A 19,318-nucleotide genomic window follows, 5' to 3' on the forward strand; every position below is an offset into this window, starting at 1 on the left:
TACCACAATGTTCATTGCAGCACTATTTACAATAGCCAGGACATGGAAGCAACCTAAGTGTCCATCAACAGATGAATGGATAAAGAAGATGTGGCACATACATAGAATGGAATATTGCTCTGCCATATAAAGAAACGAAATTGAGTTATTTGTAATGAGGTGGATGGACCTAGAGTCTGTCATACAGAGTGAAGTAAGTCAGAAACAGAAAAATACTGTATGCTATCACATGTATATGGAATCTAAAAAAAAAAACCAAAAAAGGTTCTGATGAACCTAGGGGCAGGACAGGAATAAAGACGCAGATGTAGAGAATGGACTTGAGGACACAGGGAGGCGGAAGGGTAAGTTGGGATGAAGTGAGAGAGTAGCATTGACGTGTATACACTACCAAATGTAATATAGCTAGTGGGAAGCAGCTGCATTGCATGGGGAGATCAGCTTGGTGCTTTGTGACCACCTAGAGGGGTGGGATAGGGAGGGTGGGAGGGAGATGCAAGAGGGAGGGGATATGAGGATGTATGTATACATATACCTGATTTACTCTGTTATACAGTGGAAACTAACACAACATTGCAAAGCAATTATACTCCAATAAAGATGTTAAAAAATAAAAAAATGACACAGTAACTACCTTGAGCTTATAGCCATATATACAGCACTGTGCCCACAATGGAGAATACTTTTCAAGTACTCATGGAAAAGTTAAACTCACACATAGACATGCATACATACATATTTTAGAATATAAAGCTAGTTTTAATTATTTCAAAAGATTACTGTCATGCAAGTTTTATTCTCTAATATGATGCACTAAAAGTAGAGCTTAAGAAAAAGAACTTCATTTAAAAATTTAAAAACACACCTATAAACAGCTGATTAATAAAAATATTGTTAATTTATAGGATGTTGTACTTAAAGTGGTTAAGGGAAATTTATAGCCTTATATGCTTAACTAGAACAAAAGAAAGGCTTAAAATTAATGCCATGCATTCAAGTTAAAATTTTAAAAGAACAGCAGAATTAACACAAGATAAATTAGAATGGAATAACAGAGCAGGGTTTAATGAAATAGAAAACCAACATGCAATAGAGAGGGTCATCGATCGAAGTCAAACAATGGTAAGTTGAAAAGAATAATAAAAGAGACAAACCTCTCTCAAGGTTAAAAATGAAAGAAAAATATTAGGAATGAAAAGGAGACATAACTACAGATGCTGTAGATTCAAAAGATAAGGGAATTTTTACAACTCTGTACAAATACTTTTGAAAAACTTAGATGAAATCAATATATTCCAGAAAAATAGTAGTTATCAAAATTGGCTCGAAGAGAAAACCCTGAGTAGTTTTGTAACTATGACCAGTGAAGAAATAGAATCATTAGTAAATATCTTTCCACAAAGAAATACTGGGCCCAAACAGCTTAATAGGTGAGTTCCAAGAATAGATAATTCCCATTTTTTACAAACTCTTTCAGAGAACTGTAGCACTTTTCAACTCATTCAAATAAAGTTAGCATAACAAAAACAGACAAGGGAAATACAAGAATGTAAATCTACAAGCCAGTCTCAATCGTGAATTTTGATACATAATATTAGCGTACTAAATCTAATTTTTTTTTCTTTTTTTTTTTTTTTTGGACATGCCACTCAGCTTGCGGGGTCTTAGTTCCCCAACCAGGGATTGAATCCACACCCTGGGCAGTGAGAGCGCAGAGTCCTAACCATTGAACTGCCAGGGAATGCCCTGTGCTTTTAAATTTTTTTTTAAAGAGAAGAAATTAGGATTATCTCTGAAAAGAAAATGGATTAATATAATCTGCAATGACTAATCATCTCAAAAGATGGAGGAAAACATTTAATAAAATGTTAGAGTATCCATTTCTGGATGATAGAATCTATCTAGGATTTATCTATGTCCTTGATATATAGCGTTATCTGTGATATATCTATGACCCTCCATGTAACATATTTATGATGTAGCAATGATAAAGTCCAAAAGTGGATTGTATACATGATATATAGGAGCAGGGGATGTTATATATATATATATATATATATATATGACATATCTGTGGTCTACCGGTGATGTCATATATAATAATATATATGTATGTTACACACATAAGTTCTGATGTATTTACACGTGTGTATATAATGAACTAGGAAAACAGAATTTTCTTTACCCATTAAAAACCAGTTACAAGAAACCTAGAGCAGTGGTCACAGTCAGAGGTAAAATGCTGAAAATATTCCCTTTAAGAAGAAATTCTAGGGAATTATTAACATAAAATCCAAAATTCTAGCTACTTTGGTGGTAGTGTGGAGTAGGGGTGAGAGGAAGATGTGACCACTGCAGACCTGAACAGAGCTCTTCGAATGTCCTGGTACATTTTTCATCTTAACCTGAGCTGTGGGAATGTCGATTTTCTTTTTTTTATTATTTACATTGTATCTCACTTTTAGACAACTTATGTAGGATGTTCACGATAAAATGGTTTTAATGAGTAAATGAGAGACGTGCCACAGTGAATAAAGATTGAAGAGCAGTTGTTGAAGATGCTTGTTTGTCAAGGATCTGAGTGAGTAGGCAGTTTTCCGGAAGTTCATGCGATCGTGGGTGAGCACAGCTCTTTACATGTATGATGTTATTTGTCTTATTGTATCCAACAAAGTGGAATTGGTAACACATTTCCCTTCCTTCAGGTAAAATGACAGGAGGATGAGGGTAAAAGACAAAACTCACCAAGTCCCTCAGTGATGGTTAATAGGGTCAGTCAATATTTTTCTCTTTGGAGAACTGCATATTGGAGTAGATTAGGAATTTCAAATAATCATATAAAACTGTAATAGTTTCAAAGGATTTTTGACAGAGGAGACAAAATATCATTGATTTAATACACAAAAGAATTTTTATGAAGAGAATTTAGTTTAAAAGATCAGCAAATTCTGTGGAAAACTATTAGGCTGTGTCTACATGACTACTAAAAATCATTGATTTCAGTTATAAGAAAATGTCTCCAAAAGTTACTTTTCCAAATTTAACCACATGTTACTAAATAAAGAGAAGGGTATGTCATGGGCGTCAACTCCGGAGTTGTTATCCAGATCGCCTGACTGTATTCAAGGCTTAAGATTCCACACTCTAAATTAAGAATTGTTCTCTCCTTCCTTATTTTGGTTCTGAATCTATTTTTATTTTTATTCCTATTTTAGCTCTACTTTATCTCAGACCATCTTAATTCTATGAAATGGCAAAGAGATTCTTTGCTAATCAGATTTTAGAAATCTAAAATAGAAATTAAGTTGCTTTCCATCCTGAATGAATCTTTCCCTTCCCTCTGAAGTATGACTTTAATTTCAAAAGAACAAACTGCATCTTGATGCAGGTTTCTTCAGTCATTGAAATGGCCTGTGCTTTTACTGTACATGTATCACAATGTTAAAAATTAAAACTGCTGTGATAGGAGAAGACATCATGATTATTTAGTTTTTGGTATACTTACCTCAGTTTTCTGTATTTCAGCTTTCTGAATAAGTTTATAAAATAAAGTTTAGACAGTGCCATGAATGTGGTAAACTGTTTTTTTAAAATAAGAAATTGGTATTTTTATTTGGTTATTGATTTTTAACAGGAATCTTATCTCATTAAATCTCTCTTTTTCTTCCTGTTATGTCTGTTTTTCTCAGTGGTATTTTCTTTACGCTGTGCTGAATATCAAGTCTGATCTCAGAATTATGAGAAACATTGATAAGATTTTTTAGTATCGGGTGTGTGCCATCTAAGTTTGTAAATGGACTAGAATGAGTTGGTATGTGGTAAAGATGAGATGCTATTAATTAAAAGATAAGCCAAGGAAACATGTTATTTTGTTATGATTTGAAAAGCCAGATATCGACAGACTTACTTCATTCTTAGGAGAGTGTACTGGGAAATTAATGGCAAAACACTCCTATTTTTATGGTGCTTATTTCTTTCCTTTTGACAGGAGCTTTAAAAAATCATATAAAGTAAGGGATGAGATGATTACCTCCACTTTTAAAAATATAAATAAAATATCTAGTGAAGACTTTGTAAGAAGAGATGGTATGAAATCTTCAGCATGCAAAAATAATTTCTGAGAAACTACCTCTTACACACTCAAACCGTTAACAGTTTTCCCCAGCCATCCATAAAAATCGTGTTGTAATTTGTGTTTGAATTAATAAAATAGGTTCCAATAGCTATATCTATAATGCTTTACCTTTCTTTTTAAATTGAAGTATAGTTGGTTTACAGTGTTGTGTTAGTTTCAGGTGTACAGCACAGTGATTCAGTTATATATATATATTCTTTAATGCTTTACCTTAACCTAAATTCTTATGGCACACTGTGTTTTGTACTCTAATGTGCTAATTTTTAGAACAGCTGAATAATTATTACAAGCTGTAAAGCTTATTGTTATTTTCTTTCTTGACTGTGCCATCTGTCAGAAACAAAAGCAAAGATAAAAATCTCAGTGAGCCATGAAAGATTCTCCATTGCTTCATCTGCCTTTTAAGGAAACACATCTACATGGAAAACAAAATTAATGCTGCATTTCAAAGAGAATCTTTGTTACTTCATTGCAGGTGGGGAACCCAAGGAGATTTTACCACTACTCATCCACGGCCTGTGGTCAAAGTAAAACTCTTCACGGAAAGCACTGGGGTCCTGGCCCTTGAAGATAAAGAACTGGGAAGGGTGAGTTATGGTCAGCCCCGTGTTTCCCAGGGAGCACAATTTTAACTTCTCTTGATTTAGAGTTAGGGTGGACCAGTATGCAGTGTGTAAACCATCTGTTCGTACGTTAATAATTTATTTGTAATTTCCCATGAGCCCAGCTTACAGCTCTGATTTACTAAACATAATTGCTGTAATGGAGAAAGTATTGTGATAGGCCTTGGGTGTTTAAGGGGAACACATAAGGTCATAGTCACTGACTGAGTCATTCTTGTCACACGTACTCCAGTGGCCAGTGAGTGAATGGTATAGGCCAACTTGTCTTTCTTGGTGAAAGGTAACCCTGATTCAAACATTTCTGTCCATGGGTTACAAGCATCCGCTTTATATTTGAAGTCATCTGCTCTTTGTGTTCGTTGTGATTAGATTGATTACAGAATATCTCTTAAGTGTATTTATCTCTCGTACCTCTCTCATTTTCCCTGTGAGAAGGTCTTCGCCACACACCTTTTAACCTAGAATTGTTTTTTTCCTGTAGTCACCTCCTCATCCCTATAATATATTTATCCTCTAATCCAGGATCTCTCACCTATACTCAGCTTCTTCTGACATTACGGTAGATTTGTGATCTTAACACCTCTCTGTGTGAATGATTATCTGCGGTTTTGTTTACGAGGTAGATGTGTTCCAGTGAGTAGACTATAAAGTTATGTTCTGTAATGTGGATCTATTTTACCCAGACCTGAGCACTGCTTTCGTATATATTTTCTAGAAAATAAAGCCTTAAGAAATCTTACTTGAAAATTTCTGGTAATGGTGGCTAGCTGGTGTGATGTTAGGTGTTGAAGGATGCTAGGATTCGTGTGTATGTTGGATTTTTTTTCCCCCTAAAGTTGGGATTTCTGTTCATTTCAAATCTTCCTCCTTTTCTGTATCCTTTACACCTTTGAAGTTCTTTCATTTCTACGGATTTCGTGAATCGATACCCACACTCAAGAAATTGTGAGTCTGCATTCATATGCTAGATTTCCTCTTCTGCTTCCCTGTTATGTGTATTTCTTAATACCTAAGAGAGCTAAACCATAATGTTCGTTCATTCATGTGCTTACATATTTGTGCATTTATTCATTCAACAAAGGTATACAGGTGGCATAATCTAAGAGAAGAACCCTGGAGACTGCATATGGTCTGATGGATTTGTGAATCAGGGTTTCTCATTTAAATTATTATTACATTCATTTACCTTATTTCCTTATTGTAACTATTTTTTACTGTGTAATAGCCGTTTTAAGTCTAATGCTGTAACGTAATTTAAGGTATTTTTAATTTATTTTTCAGCTCTCTAGATAGATAGATATAGATATCTATATATATATAAAAGCAATTTTTAAATTATGTACATGAGTGGTATATTTTCCAATCAGTTGTGTATCTGAGAAAGACCTCATGCTCCCTTGTTCCTGTGATACACGAAAGACAATTTTTCTATCTGTATAAGAGTTTCTCAACCTCAGCACTATTGATGTTCTGAGTAGGATAATTCTTCGTTGTTAGGAACACTCCTGTGCATTTTATGATATTTGGTAGCATTCCTGACCAGTCAATATATGCCAGTAGTCTCGTCCCCTCTTAAGTAAAGATGATAAGAAATGTCTCCAGACATTGCCAAGTGTCCCCTGGGAGCACCTCTGCTTGAGATCCATTGATCTATGCTAATGACCTCAGTAGGTTTCATGATTATAAATGTTTTTTTGGGTTAATGACTTCCAATTTTTAAATTAGTTTCCTTCCTTGGAGCTTCAGATTTGTATATCCAACTTGCCTACTTGGTATTTCTAATTGTGTATTAACAGATATCGCACACTAAATATTTTTGAAATAAGAACTTTTGATTAGCAACCCCATCGAGTCTTCCATAGGGGCCATTGTCAAGCCAGTGACCTCAGCATGCCCTTTTTTTCTTTTTCTTTGACTCTAATACCCAATCTATTTGCGAGTTCTGTCAGCTTTCTCCTAAATTTATACTGAGTATGTTCACACTTTAACATTTCCTTGACCGTAATTCAAGACATCATTATTTCTCACTAGTAATAGACCGCTTACGGCTTTCTCATTTGTCATCTCGTCCCTTCTGATCCAGCTTTCACACCTCAGCCACTATGATCTATTTAAAATTCAAAACAGAATCACATCATTCTGTCCTTGAGATCTTCCATTGTCTTCTCAGTTATTTGGAACAAAGAATCAGACTCCTCATCATAGTGTCGTACGCCCAAGAAGGGTTGTCAGGGTGGGACCCTGGACAAGCAACACCTGGAAAATTGTTAGAAATGCAGGTTCTCAGGCCCAACTCTCCATCTGTTGGAACAGAAACTTGGGGGTGGGGTGCTGCCTTCTGTTCTAACAAGGCCACCTCATAATTTGGACACACACCAACAGTGAAGAACTCTGCTCTGCATGAACTGATCTCTCTCCAAATTCATCTCCTATTACACCCTCCTTACTTACTATCATTCTTCCTTCGTGTTTGGCTTTCTTTCTGTTCCTCAAACATATCAGACTCATTCTTGGTTTACACTTTGGGTCTTTAGATGTGTTATAATCTGACCACATGTACACAATTAGAAGAAAATTAGAAGAGAATGGTGGTCATCGCTGGAGGGTAGAGCTACTGGTAATGTTTTCTGTATATTTACCTACTTTTATACTTAGAAACAGTAACAACATTTTAATTTGAAGAAAAAGGCCTTACATCATGTGAGCTCTGTAGTCTAAAATGATATAACTCTTGTATCTGGGGATCTTAGTTTAGTGAAGTTTTTTAATTAAAATTTTGTGTGATATTTGAAAGATAAGTCACACAGCCTTTAAAATAGATGTATAGCACAAGAAGATACATTAAATGGATATAACACAAGAAAACTGACAATAACAAAAGCTGACAAGGATTCAAATCAACAAACTTAATCTTTGCTGGCAGAAATGAAAAGTTGTACAGCCACTGTGGAATACAACTTGCCAGTTTCTTATAAAGTTAAACTTAGACTTACCATATAGCCCAGCAGCTGCCCTTCTAGGTATTTACCCAAGGGTATATACAGTTCATGTCCACACAAAACCTGCATGTGAATGTTTGTAACAGCTTTATTCATAATCGCAGAAAACTGGAAGCAGTAACATGTCCTTAAACAGAGTAAAGGATAAATTGTGGTACATCTATAGAGTGGAATACTATTCAGCAATAAAAAGAAATGAACTACTAATTCATGCAACAACATAGATGAAACTTAAATGCAAGTGAAAGAAGTCAGACCCAAAAGACTACATAATGTATGATTTGTTCTAAAAAAGGCAACATTATAGAAACAGAAAACAGATGAGTGTTTGCCATGGATTGACCTAGGGGGGAAGTGGTTGGCTGAAAAGGGGTGTACAGGGATCTTTCAAGGTGAAGGAATTTTTCTGTGTGATACTGGGTATTGGATGTATGAATGTATGTATTTGCCTAAACACATAGAACTGTACATCCCAGGAGGAGATCAATCAAGATGGAGGAGTAAGAGAATGTGGAACTCACATGTGTTTGATAAACACATCAGAAATACACCTACATGTGGAACAGTTCTCACTGAAAACTAACTGGAAACTGGCAGAAGGACTCCTTTACAACCAAGGCTGTAAGAAAGATACATATATAATCAAGTAGGAAGGGAAGAAAAACGATCAGGTTGGGACTTGTGCCCCTGGAAGGGAACTTAGAGGAAAAGGGAGAATACGCGGCTGGGCACCTGCCCTGGGGAATGAGCAGTGAGAGCCACAGATTGGACACCCCAGTCCTGGGGTCCTGAACAGGGGAGATGAACCCCCTTGGCTGGTTGGAGGCTCTGGGAACAGGAGGGCTAACAGGAGGGCTCTGGGAACACTGGGCTCGGCTTGTGGGCAGCACGAGCACACTGGCTTGCCCCCCAAGGCAGGGTGAAGAGAGGTCTGCTCTAGCAGCTGCCAGGTTTCCCAAGACACTGGATCTTGGGCAGCCGTGACTGGGGAGAAGACTCAACTGTGGGACACGGAGGCTACCAGGTACTGGGGCAGAGCCTGGGTGAGGTGGTGGCAGCCATTGTTGGCACTTACTTAAGCAGCCCATCAAAAGCAGCCCAGATCTCTATGGCAGCTACTCCACCGCAGCTCACCACCCCCATACATGCCCAGAGTCCATGTGGGTCCCCCCTGCCCTTCAGTGTTGCTCCACCACAGGGCAAGGGTGGCAGAGGCTGGGGAGAGTGATCAGCTGTGAGGGACAAAGGGATTTGCACCTGAGGCTGTGTCTGAGCAGAGCGAGGGAAACTATTGTGGGTGCCTGCACAGGCAGCATGGCAGAGAAAGCTTGGACTTCTGTCTGAGGCAGACAGGAGCAGAGAGCCCCCAAGGGCCCCGTTTGCTTCAGCACTACCCCCTCTGGGGCAAGGGTCCCCAGTGCAGGGAGAGGGATAAACACATACTTAAAGGGAATAGAGCCAGCTCAGGCCTGACCCTCAGGGAGTCTGCTCCAGCAACTTGGGATCAGACCACTCCCTCCAATAGTGTGTTGCTGGCCACTGAGCAGAGGGGAGGTCCTGCCTCACACCTGGCTCTAGCGCCTCCATCTCCATCCCTACCCCCTACCAAGGTCATAGCTGCCAGAACACCCTGAGGAAAGATATGACTTGCATCCTCATCAAATCCAGCTCTCCTACCAAAGGCATTGGACACAGTCCATATGGGGACTCTCCCACATAAGAATACTCCTTCAAGACCACAGTAGGTAACTGTTTCACCTAAATTCATAGAGGCAGAGAAGGTAGAGGGATTGCTGTCAATTGAAAGAGCAAGAGAAAAGCCTCAACAATTTGCAGTTGAAACAAACAATTTGCCAGATAAAGAATTCAAAATATTGGTAATAAAAAATGTTAACTAAATTAGGGAAAAGAATAGATATACACAGTGAAAATTTTAACAAGTTAAAAAATAGAAAGACCCAATCAGAAATGAATTCAATACCTGAAATTAAAAAAAAAAAAAAAACAACACAAGAAGGTATGAATAGCACACTGAGTGATACAGAAGAATGAGTAAGTGATCTGGAAGACAGAATAATGGAAATCACCCAATCAGAGCAGCAAAAAGAAAAACAAATTTTAAAAAATAAAAATAAGAGACCTCTGGGATAATATTAAGCCCACCAATACTTGCATTATAGGGGTCCCAGAATGGAGAAGAGAGAAGGGGATTGAAAATGTATTTGAGGAAACTATGGCTGAAAACTTTCCAAACCTGAGCAAGGAAATAAATATCTAGGTATTAGAAACACAGAGGATTCCAAACATGATGACCTCAAACAGACCCACACCAAGATATATCATAATTAGAATGGCAAAAGATAAAGAATTATAAATGCAGCAAGAGAAAAAGAGTCAAATACAAGGGAATCCCCATAAGGCTATCAGCTGACTTCTCTGCAGAAACTTTGCAGGCCAAAAGGGAATGACATGATATATTCAATATGCTGAAAGGGAAAAACTTGTAACCTAGGATACTCTACCCAGCAAGATTATCATTTAGAATAGAAAAGGAACTTCTCAGGCAAGCAGAAACTAGGAGTTCATCAGTACTAAACCTATCCTAAAAAATGTTAACGTGTCTTTAAGTGGAAAGATAGGAATCTATAGGAGAAGGAAAATCCCACTAGGAAAGGCAAATATATAGTAAGGACTGAGGATCAACCACTTACATAAGCCAGTACAAAGATTAAAAGACAAAAATTGTAAAAGCAACTATAACTACAATAAACTGTAAAGGGATACATGTAAAAATGTAAAATATGACATTAAAAATGGTGCGGAGGAGGGGAGTAAAAAATGTGGCTCTTTTAGAGTGTGTTTGAACTTAAAATGACTACTAGTTTAAACAAGTAGATATATGAACCTCATGGTAACCACAAATTAAAAACCTACCAACTAAGAAAAAGGAACACAACCATACTACTAAGGAAAATCAAACCACAATGGAAGAAACAAGAAGAAATGAACAGGGAAGAGCTATAAAAACAACAGAAAAATGAGTAATAAAAGGCAATAAGTAGGTACCTATCAATAGCTATTTTAAATGTCAATGGACTAAGTACTCCAATCAAAAGACATAGGGTGGCTCTTTGGATAATACAAGAGACTCACTTCAGAGCTGAAGACACGCAGACAGAAAGTGAGGGAATGGAAAGAGATATTTCATGCAAATGGAAACAAAACGGGGGTAGCAATAGTCATATCAGACAAAATAGACTTTAAAACAAAGTCTTTAACAAACCACAAAGAAAGGCATTATATAATGATAAAGTGATCGATACAAGAGGAGAATATTACTCTCATTAACATATATGCACCCAATACAGGAGCACCTAAACGTACAAAGCAAATACTAACACATAAAGGGAGACATTGACAGTAATACAATAATGATAGGGGACTTTAACACCCCACTGACATCAATGGACAGATCATCCAGACAGAAAATAAGGCAACAGTGGTTTTAAATGACACAATAAACCAGTTGGACATAGTAGATATTTACATGATATTACATCCAAAAACAGAATACACATTCTTTTCAAATGCACATGGAACATTCTCCAGGATAGATCATATGCTAGGCCACAAAACAAGTCTAAACAAATTTGAGAGGATGGAAATTATATCAAGCATTTTTTGTGGACCACAATGGTATGAAACTAGAAGTCAATTATAGAAAACAAATGAGAAAAGAACAAAGACGTGCAGACTTAAACAACATGCTGTTAAAAAACAATGGATTGGACTTCCCCAGTGGTGCAGTGGTTAAGAATCCACCTGCCAGTGCAGGGGACATGGGTTCGATCCCTGGTCCGGGAAGATCCCACATGCTGTGGAGCAACTAAGCCTGTGTGCCAAACTACTGAGCCTGCGCTCTAGAGCCTGCGTGCCGCAACTACTGAGCCTGCATGCTGCAACTGTTGAAGCCCACGCGCCTAGAGCCTGTGCTCAGCAACAAGAGAAGCCGCTGCAATGAGAAGCCTGCGCACCACAACAAACTAGCCCCTGCTCACCGCAACTAGAGAAAGCCTGCACACATCAACAAAGACCCAGTGCAGCCAAAAAAAAAAAAAAAAAAAAAAGGTCAGTGAAGAACTCAAAGGGGAAATCATATGTGGAATCTAAAAAATAAAACAAACGGGTATAGCAAAACAGAAACAAACTCATAGGAAACAAACCAGTGGTTACCAGCAAGGAGAGGGAAGTGGGGAGGGGCAAGATAGGGGTATGGGATTAAGAGATACAAATTACTAGGTATTGATATAAAATAGATAAGAAGGATAATATTGTATAGCACAGGGAATTTTAGCCATTTTCTTGTAATAACTTAATGGAGTATAACCTGTAAAAATACTGAACCGCTATGCTGTACATCTGAAACTAATTTAATATTGTAAATCAACCATACTTCAATAAACAAAAAGAACTGTACATCGTAAAGCATGTACTTTAATGTATGCAGATTAACACAGATGAACTTAGTTGTATTACAAGGTACAATATAACTGCACTGAAAGGAGTGGTGAGAAATGTACACCTAAGCAATATAAGAGAAAAACAGTAACCTGCAAACACTACCTTAACCAAGTAATGAAGATTAACACTGCCATTGATGCCACATAGCTATCATGTACTCCTGATACGATGTTATGAGAACGGCACATTTCACCTCTGTGATATTCTTTCTGAAAACCCCAACTTAAACCCAGTTTAATTATGATGAAAATATCAGACAAAACCAGACTGGGGGACACTGTACAGGATAATTGGCTAGTATTTTTCTAGTCTGTCTAGGTATAAAAACAAGACTGAGAAACTGTCACACACAGATCAGAAGAGACTAAGGAGATGTGACAACTAAATGCGATGTGGTGTCTTGGATTGGGTCTTGGAATAGAAAAAGGACATTGATGGAAAAACCCATGGAATCCAAATAGAGTCTGGGGTTTAGTTAAGAGTAATGTAACAATGTATGTTTCATGGTTTTCGCAGAAGTACCATGGTATCATATGTTAATTATGGGGGAAACTCTGAGAGGTATACAGGAACTTTCAATAATACTTTTGTAACTTTTCTGTAAATTTTAAAATTATTCCAGAATGTAAAGCTTAGTTTTAAAAAGATTTGTAATAAAGAAGGCTTTTCAGCTTTTTTTTTTCAAAATGCTTCAGCTTATATTTTCTAAGAGACAAACATTTTCTTACCTGAATTCCATTATTGCACCTAGGAAATTTAATATTGATGAATATTAGTATGTGATATATAGTCAACATTCAGAGTCCCATAGTTATCCTAGCATGTCTGTAAAAGCTGGACTTCCCCATCCCCCAATCCAGAATACAATTCAGGATCATATATTGGGTGGGCGGGGTTGGGGGGGTTGTCTATGATGATGACATTTTTAACGAGTTTAATTTTGTAGAATGTTTTCCCTTCTGGGTTTGTCTTACTGTTTTTTCATGATTGGATTCAGCTAAACATTTTTGGGAAGAACCCTACATAGGTGATGTTTTGTGATTCCCGTAGCATCGTATCGGGAGTCATATAGTAGTAGATTTTCCTGGTATTAGTGAAGTTAATTAAGCTTGATACCATCAGTCTTTGTTTTCTGGAGCTTGAGATGTTGATCGACTCAGCTTGTACTGTCCCTATCCCAGGCCTGTAATCAGCACTGGTTCTTTTTAGTGATAATGGAATTTAGAAGTCAACATTCTGTGTATCACCCCTTACGGTTAAGGAATATATACTTTTTAAAAATCATGAGTTTACAGGTTCCCTGCAGCATCAATATGTTTACTTATTTTCTGTCTTGTAATACATACAGAATTGTTCCAGAAATACTGTACCAGTACCATAACCAACAAAGAACTTACCAAGTAATGGTCAGTATTTCTTTGTAGTTCTTTTTGTCCTTAGAATGTATCTCAGTAAGGATGTATGTGTGATTACTTCATTTAAAAGTAACCTAGTACAATAGAAGATAAAGCTTCTTATTTATATTCTAACTGGTAAAAATCACTGAAGATACTACAGGTTCAGTCATTATGGAGATTTCCTTCAACAGGTCTGTCATAATAATTCTCATCCAAGCAGCTCACTGAAGGGTTTATTAGATCAGTTTTGCCATACTAAGTAAGGTTAACTCCACTGACTTTTTATCAAGCGTGATCTGGAGGCATTTACTCTCTGGATCTCTGACCCCTTGTCTGAAATACAAACTGTGTTGTCATCTCTAGTTCTCCTTTTCTATCATCATATTGATTTATTGGTTGCTTTACTGCTTACTATTCACATATCCCATTTAATCCTCTTTGAAGGTGACAGTAACAGTCCGTATTTCGTTAAAGAGTGAGAAGCAGAGGTTAAGACCACTCAGTTAGCAACTGCCAGAGTCCTGATCTGAACTTCAGTTTTCTGACCCCAAAGTCTATGCCCTAAAACAATCATTAAATACTACGTTTGATAGGATGAGGTAATGTGACTGTTTTACAAATCATGGTGTTGGTGTGGACCAATTTAATTTCATGACTTAAAGCAGGAGCTGAATATGATTTAAGCTAAAGCCAATTCATGCATAGTCATTTTATATCATTTTTATACAGTGATTTGAATCTTATTAGGGTACTGTCTGGCTGCTTTTATTACTTTCATTTGTGATGGTGCGTCTCAACTGGATGTTCACATGAGAACTGCTTCGGGGAGTGTTTGAAAAGACTCAAGGTCTGGGCTCACACTTTTAGTTGGTTTAGGGTGAGCCCAGGAAAGAGAATTTCAAGCACTTCTCAGGAGCTGATAATGTGCATACAGGGCTGAGAGGCACTGGCACAAATAGTATCGCTGATACTAAGGTGCAGCCAGGGTTGAGAACTAGTAACACATAAAAAAAAAAAAATCTATCGTAGCACATAGTTTTGTGAAATGATAGCTCAAATTTAAATAGGCATTAGGCAGTTAAAGGTTATGTTCTTTGGCAAATGCTTGGCATGCAGATTTTGTTTGTAGATGGCAGATGCAAATACCTATTTAGGGAAACGGGGGTGGCATATGGAGATTTTTCATCCAAGTTGGTGGCCAGCCCTCCACCGGGTGCTAAGGGAATACCTCGAGACAGAACAGGGAATTTTTCTTATTATGGGTATGTCCTAGCAGGTAAATAGTAGACCAGTTAAGCACCCAAACTTATACAGTTCATCATAATCAATTGTCCCCACAAAAATTTAAAAGCAGGGCTTTTGTAACATAGCCATATAAAAATCTAAATGATCCCACAGGACATCTATTTGTGAGCAATGCAGTTTCCATTGAGTCTTTCAGAATGAATTAATGTACTCCTGGGTACTATTTAACCTGCCAAATGGTGTTCTTGAGTCCAAAATGGATTTGTTTTTTTCTCTGCATTGGGTTTTCGTTGCTGCGTGCAGGATTTCTCTAGTTGCGGCGAGCGGGGGCTACTCTTCGTTGCGATGCGCCGGCTCCTCATTGCGGTGGCTTCTCTTGTTGCAGAGCACGGGCTCTAGGAGCGCAGGCTTCAGTAGTTGTGGCACACGGGCTCAGTAGTTGTGGCTTGTGGGCTCTAGAGCTCAGGTTCAGTAGTTGTGGTGCATGGGCTTAGTTGCTTCGCGGCGTGTGGGATCTTCCTGGACCAGGGCTCAAACCCGTGTCCGCTACATTGGCAGGCAGAGTCTTAACCACTGTGCCACCAGGGAAGTCCCCAAAATGGATTTTTGAAGTTTCTACCCAAATAACTTTTTAGTTTTAGAGTGTTGCTGTAAAGACATTCTTTCTGACAGTTGTTAGAAAAAGAACCTATTGTCTATTCATACACTCTAAGTTTGTGGCCTTGGTACCACACCATCAGTCTACATAGGAGGGTGCTGGTTCTTCTGCCTCCCTGAGGTTGGAGAAGTGTATAAATCAGAATCTATTTTCCTTTATGGTGCAGTGGAGCTAGAACGTTATCCTTTTTTCTCATTTGATTAAATAATATTTCAATATCTGTACTTCTAGTAAACATTTCTTAATATGGAGATGTTCATAGCTAATAATTCAGAGTGACAATCATTATGCATGTTTTACAAATGTAAATATTGATATTATATGGAAATTTCAGGTACATTTTCAATACTAAGATAAATTAACCTTGCTCAATAGATGATTCCATTAAAATGTACTATTATCTTTCAAGCATCTTGGTTAGGACCTACAGAGTTTAAAACATGTCTCTAATTGCCTGGTTTACAGGCAGTCATCACAGAACTTATTTCAGCATACAGAGTAATAGATCAGGAATAGACTACAGATGTTTTATTGACTAACAATTCTGATTTTTCACAAATAATTATATAGTTAAATGCATACAAATCACTTTAGGCCTTCCCTTCACTCAGACAAAATTTATATTTGAGGATTAAACTTTCCAGCATTATATAAATTTGATTCATCTACATATGAATCCAAAAAGCATTAGAGAAGCTGCTAGTGAAATCATAATCATAGGCATTTTACTTCAATTTGAAAGCAAAATTTAATGTCCAATTTCATTGAAAGAGCCGGTACTCAATGACTGCTATTTTAGCCAGCAAATTAATATCATTTGCTGCAAAATGGAATGGAAATTCATTTGCATTTCATATATGTCTAATTCACCTCCTCAAACAGAGTAGACTTTTATTTTTGTAGTTCTCACAAGTGGTATACCTTTTCTGAAACTAAAAATCACAGAAAAGCTCTCCTTCCTCCTTTAGTCCTGTCATGTAGCCATTTGTCACAAGCCTTTGTTGTCATATCTTAGAAGCCATTCCAGTGGCAAGAAAGGGACCGCAGACAGGTAAAGGGCCAGAGATCATTCCTATATGGTGCAAAGTCTTTCTAGATATATTTTCTAGCAGCAGTTGATTACGTCCGGGTCATTAATTACATGCTGTGAAGTGTTAGAAGAGAGGACTTACCATCCTGAGTCTGACTTGGAAAGGAGACTTTGATAATGTGCATCACTTGTTCCTCAGTGAGTCTCCCTCAGACCTTCTCGGAGGAGTTGGCTGGCATCCTCACTGTAGAGGTAGAGGAAAGCATTTTCTTACATTCTCACCACTAAAAGAGCAAGTTATAAATAGGCATCCTCCATGATGGGTCCATGTGGGTGATTATAGTAGCAGAAGTTGACATTTCAGTTTCCTCAGAAAAACAGAGGGCTGCCTCGGTCCCAAATAGAATGATTATTCAATGTACACACTGTACCAATTCCTTATTTGTAATAGGTGTGTAGTGTTACTTCATTATGGTTTTAATTTATACTTCCGTAACAGCTAGTACTAATCATGTTAACATCTTACTTTTCCGTAACAGCTAGTACTAATCATGTTAAAAGCTTACTTTTCATTTGTACCTCTTCTTTGATGAAGAATCTGTTCAGACATTTTTCCAGTTTTTAATTGGGTTACTTGTTTTCTTATTCTTAAGTTTGGAAAGACCATAATATATTGTTTGCACATCTTTTATCAGGTTTATAATTTGTAAATATTTTTCTCCTAGAATTTGGCTTGTCTTTCCATTCTGTTAACGGTGTGTTTCAAAGAGCAGAAGTTTTTAATTTTGATGAAGTCCAATTTTTTTCTTTTATGGCTTGTACTTTTCGTGCCATATGTAAGAAATCTGCATTGAATATGTAGATCAGTTTGGGAGCTGATCAACAAAGTTGAGTTTTCCGATCCATGAACACAGTATATCCCTCCATTTATTTAGGTCTTATTTCATTCCCCATAGTGATGTCTTAATAGTTTTCAGTGATCACGTCTTGCATTTCTTTTGCCAGATCTATCACTGAGTATTTCGTATTTTTGTTGCTATTTTAAATAGCATCATTTTGTTAGTTTTAATTTTCTTTATTTAGATATTGTTAGTATATTGAAATGTAATTGACTTTTCTATATTGATCTTACATCCTGCAACCTTGATAAACTCACTTACTAGTTCTACTGGTATCTTGGTAGATTGATTGTTTTTCCATAGACAATATTGTTGTCTACAAATAAAGACAATTTTACTTCTTCTTTCCAATCTAGATGTTTTTATTTATTTATTTTGGTTGTCTTATTTTGCTTATTAGAATGTCCAGTACAGTGTTGAATAGAAGTGGTGAAAGTGGACATCCTAGTCTTACTCTTGATCTTAAGGAAAAAACATTGTCTTTGAACATTAAGTATAACATTAGTTGTAGGTTTTTGGTAGATCCCCTTCATCAAATTGATAAAGTTCCTTCTGCTGATTTTTATTTAATCTATTTTGGCTCTAATCTTTATTGTTTCTTCTATTTACTTTGAGTTTAATTCATGATACTTTTTCTATTAAAGCTGAAGCCAATGATTTGATAAAAATCTGTTTTTTCTAATATAGACATTTAATGCTCTAAGTGCCACCCTCCCTAAGTATTGCCTTAGTGGCATCCCACAGATTTTTTATATTTTTTTCTCATTTTCATCCTGTTCAAAATACTCTCTGTTTTATTTTGATTTCTTTGACCCATGGGTTATTAAAACTGTGTTAGTTTCCACATATGCGAGAGCTTTTTTGGAGTTCTCTATGTTATGAATTTCTAATTGCAGTCTATTGGGCTTAGAGAATATACTTTATATGACTTGGATCCTTTTAAAATTTATTGAGGCTTAGTTTATAGCCTATAATAGGGTCTATCCTGTGAATGTTCCACATTCACAGTTTAAAAGACTGCATATTCTTTCGTTCAGTAGAGTTTTATACATGCCAAATAGTTCAAGTTACTGTTATTTCCATATCCTTACTGATTTTTGTATCTACTTTCTAAAAAGCAATTTTTGAGAGACTGGTATTAACCTGAGTATAATTATGGATCTATTCTATCATTTTTTGCTGCTTGTATTTTGAAGATATGTTATTAGGTGCATAAATATTTAGGATTCCTATTTCCTCTTCATTAATTGACCACTTTGTCACTATGAAATGACTTCCTTATTCCTGGTAATATACTTTGGTTTAAAATCTTCTTTGTGTTAGCTATCCCAGCTTTCTTTTAACTAGTGTTAGCATATTATATCTTTTTACATCCTTTAATCTATTCGTTTCTTTACATTTAAAATATGTTGATTGAAGCAGCATATGATTGGGTGTTTATTTTTTATTCAATCTGACAATCTCTGCCTTTCAATCAGTATTTAAACTATTTTAATATGATTATTGATATGATTAAGTCTGGCATTTAGCTGTTTTTTCTGTCTTATATGTCCTTTATTTCCTTTTTCCTCCTTTTTTTTCCTCTTTTAGACTAATTGAATATTTTTTATGGTTCCATTTTTTTCTTCTTTGTTTGCTTATTATTGGTAACTGTTATTTTAAGTGTTGCTTATGTTTAGTCTAACTTCAAATGATATTATAACATTTCATGTGTAGTTTATGAGCCTTACAATATTATATCTCCATTTCCCATTTAAGGTAAGGCATAGGACATATTATTTCAGCAATAGCACCTGTCTAACAGTTTCTGA

At 36.6% G+C, this 19,318-nt stretch overlaps 1 protein-coding gene across 24 annotated transcripts in view; it reads left to right on the forward strand.

The window, feature by feature from the left end:
• CADPS2 (calcium dependent secretion activator 2) overlaps positions 1 to 19,318 on the forward strand; it is a 539,668-nt gene that overhangs the window by 267,517 nt on the left and 252,833 nt on the right. For all 24 annotated transcript variants that reach the window (XM_036862873.1, XM_036862885.1, XM_036862874.1 and 21 more), the window contains exon 7: positions 4,611 to 4,722. In XM_036862873.1, coding sequence (XP_036718768.1) covers positions 4,611 to 4,722 — 112 coding nt within the window. The remainder of the gene's footprint in view (positions 1 to 4,610; positions 4,723 to 19,318) is intronic.

This window comes from Balaenoptera musculus, chromosome 9 (assembly GCF_009873245.2).
Source record: "Balaenoptera musculus isolate JJ_BM4_2016_0621 chromosome 9, mBalMus1.pri.v3, whole genome shotgun sequence".
Taxonomy (NCBI): Eukaryota; Metazoa; Chordata; class Mammalia; order Artiodactyla; family Balaenopteridae; genus Balaenoptera; species Balaenoptera musculus.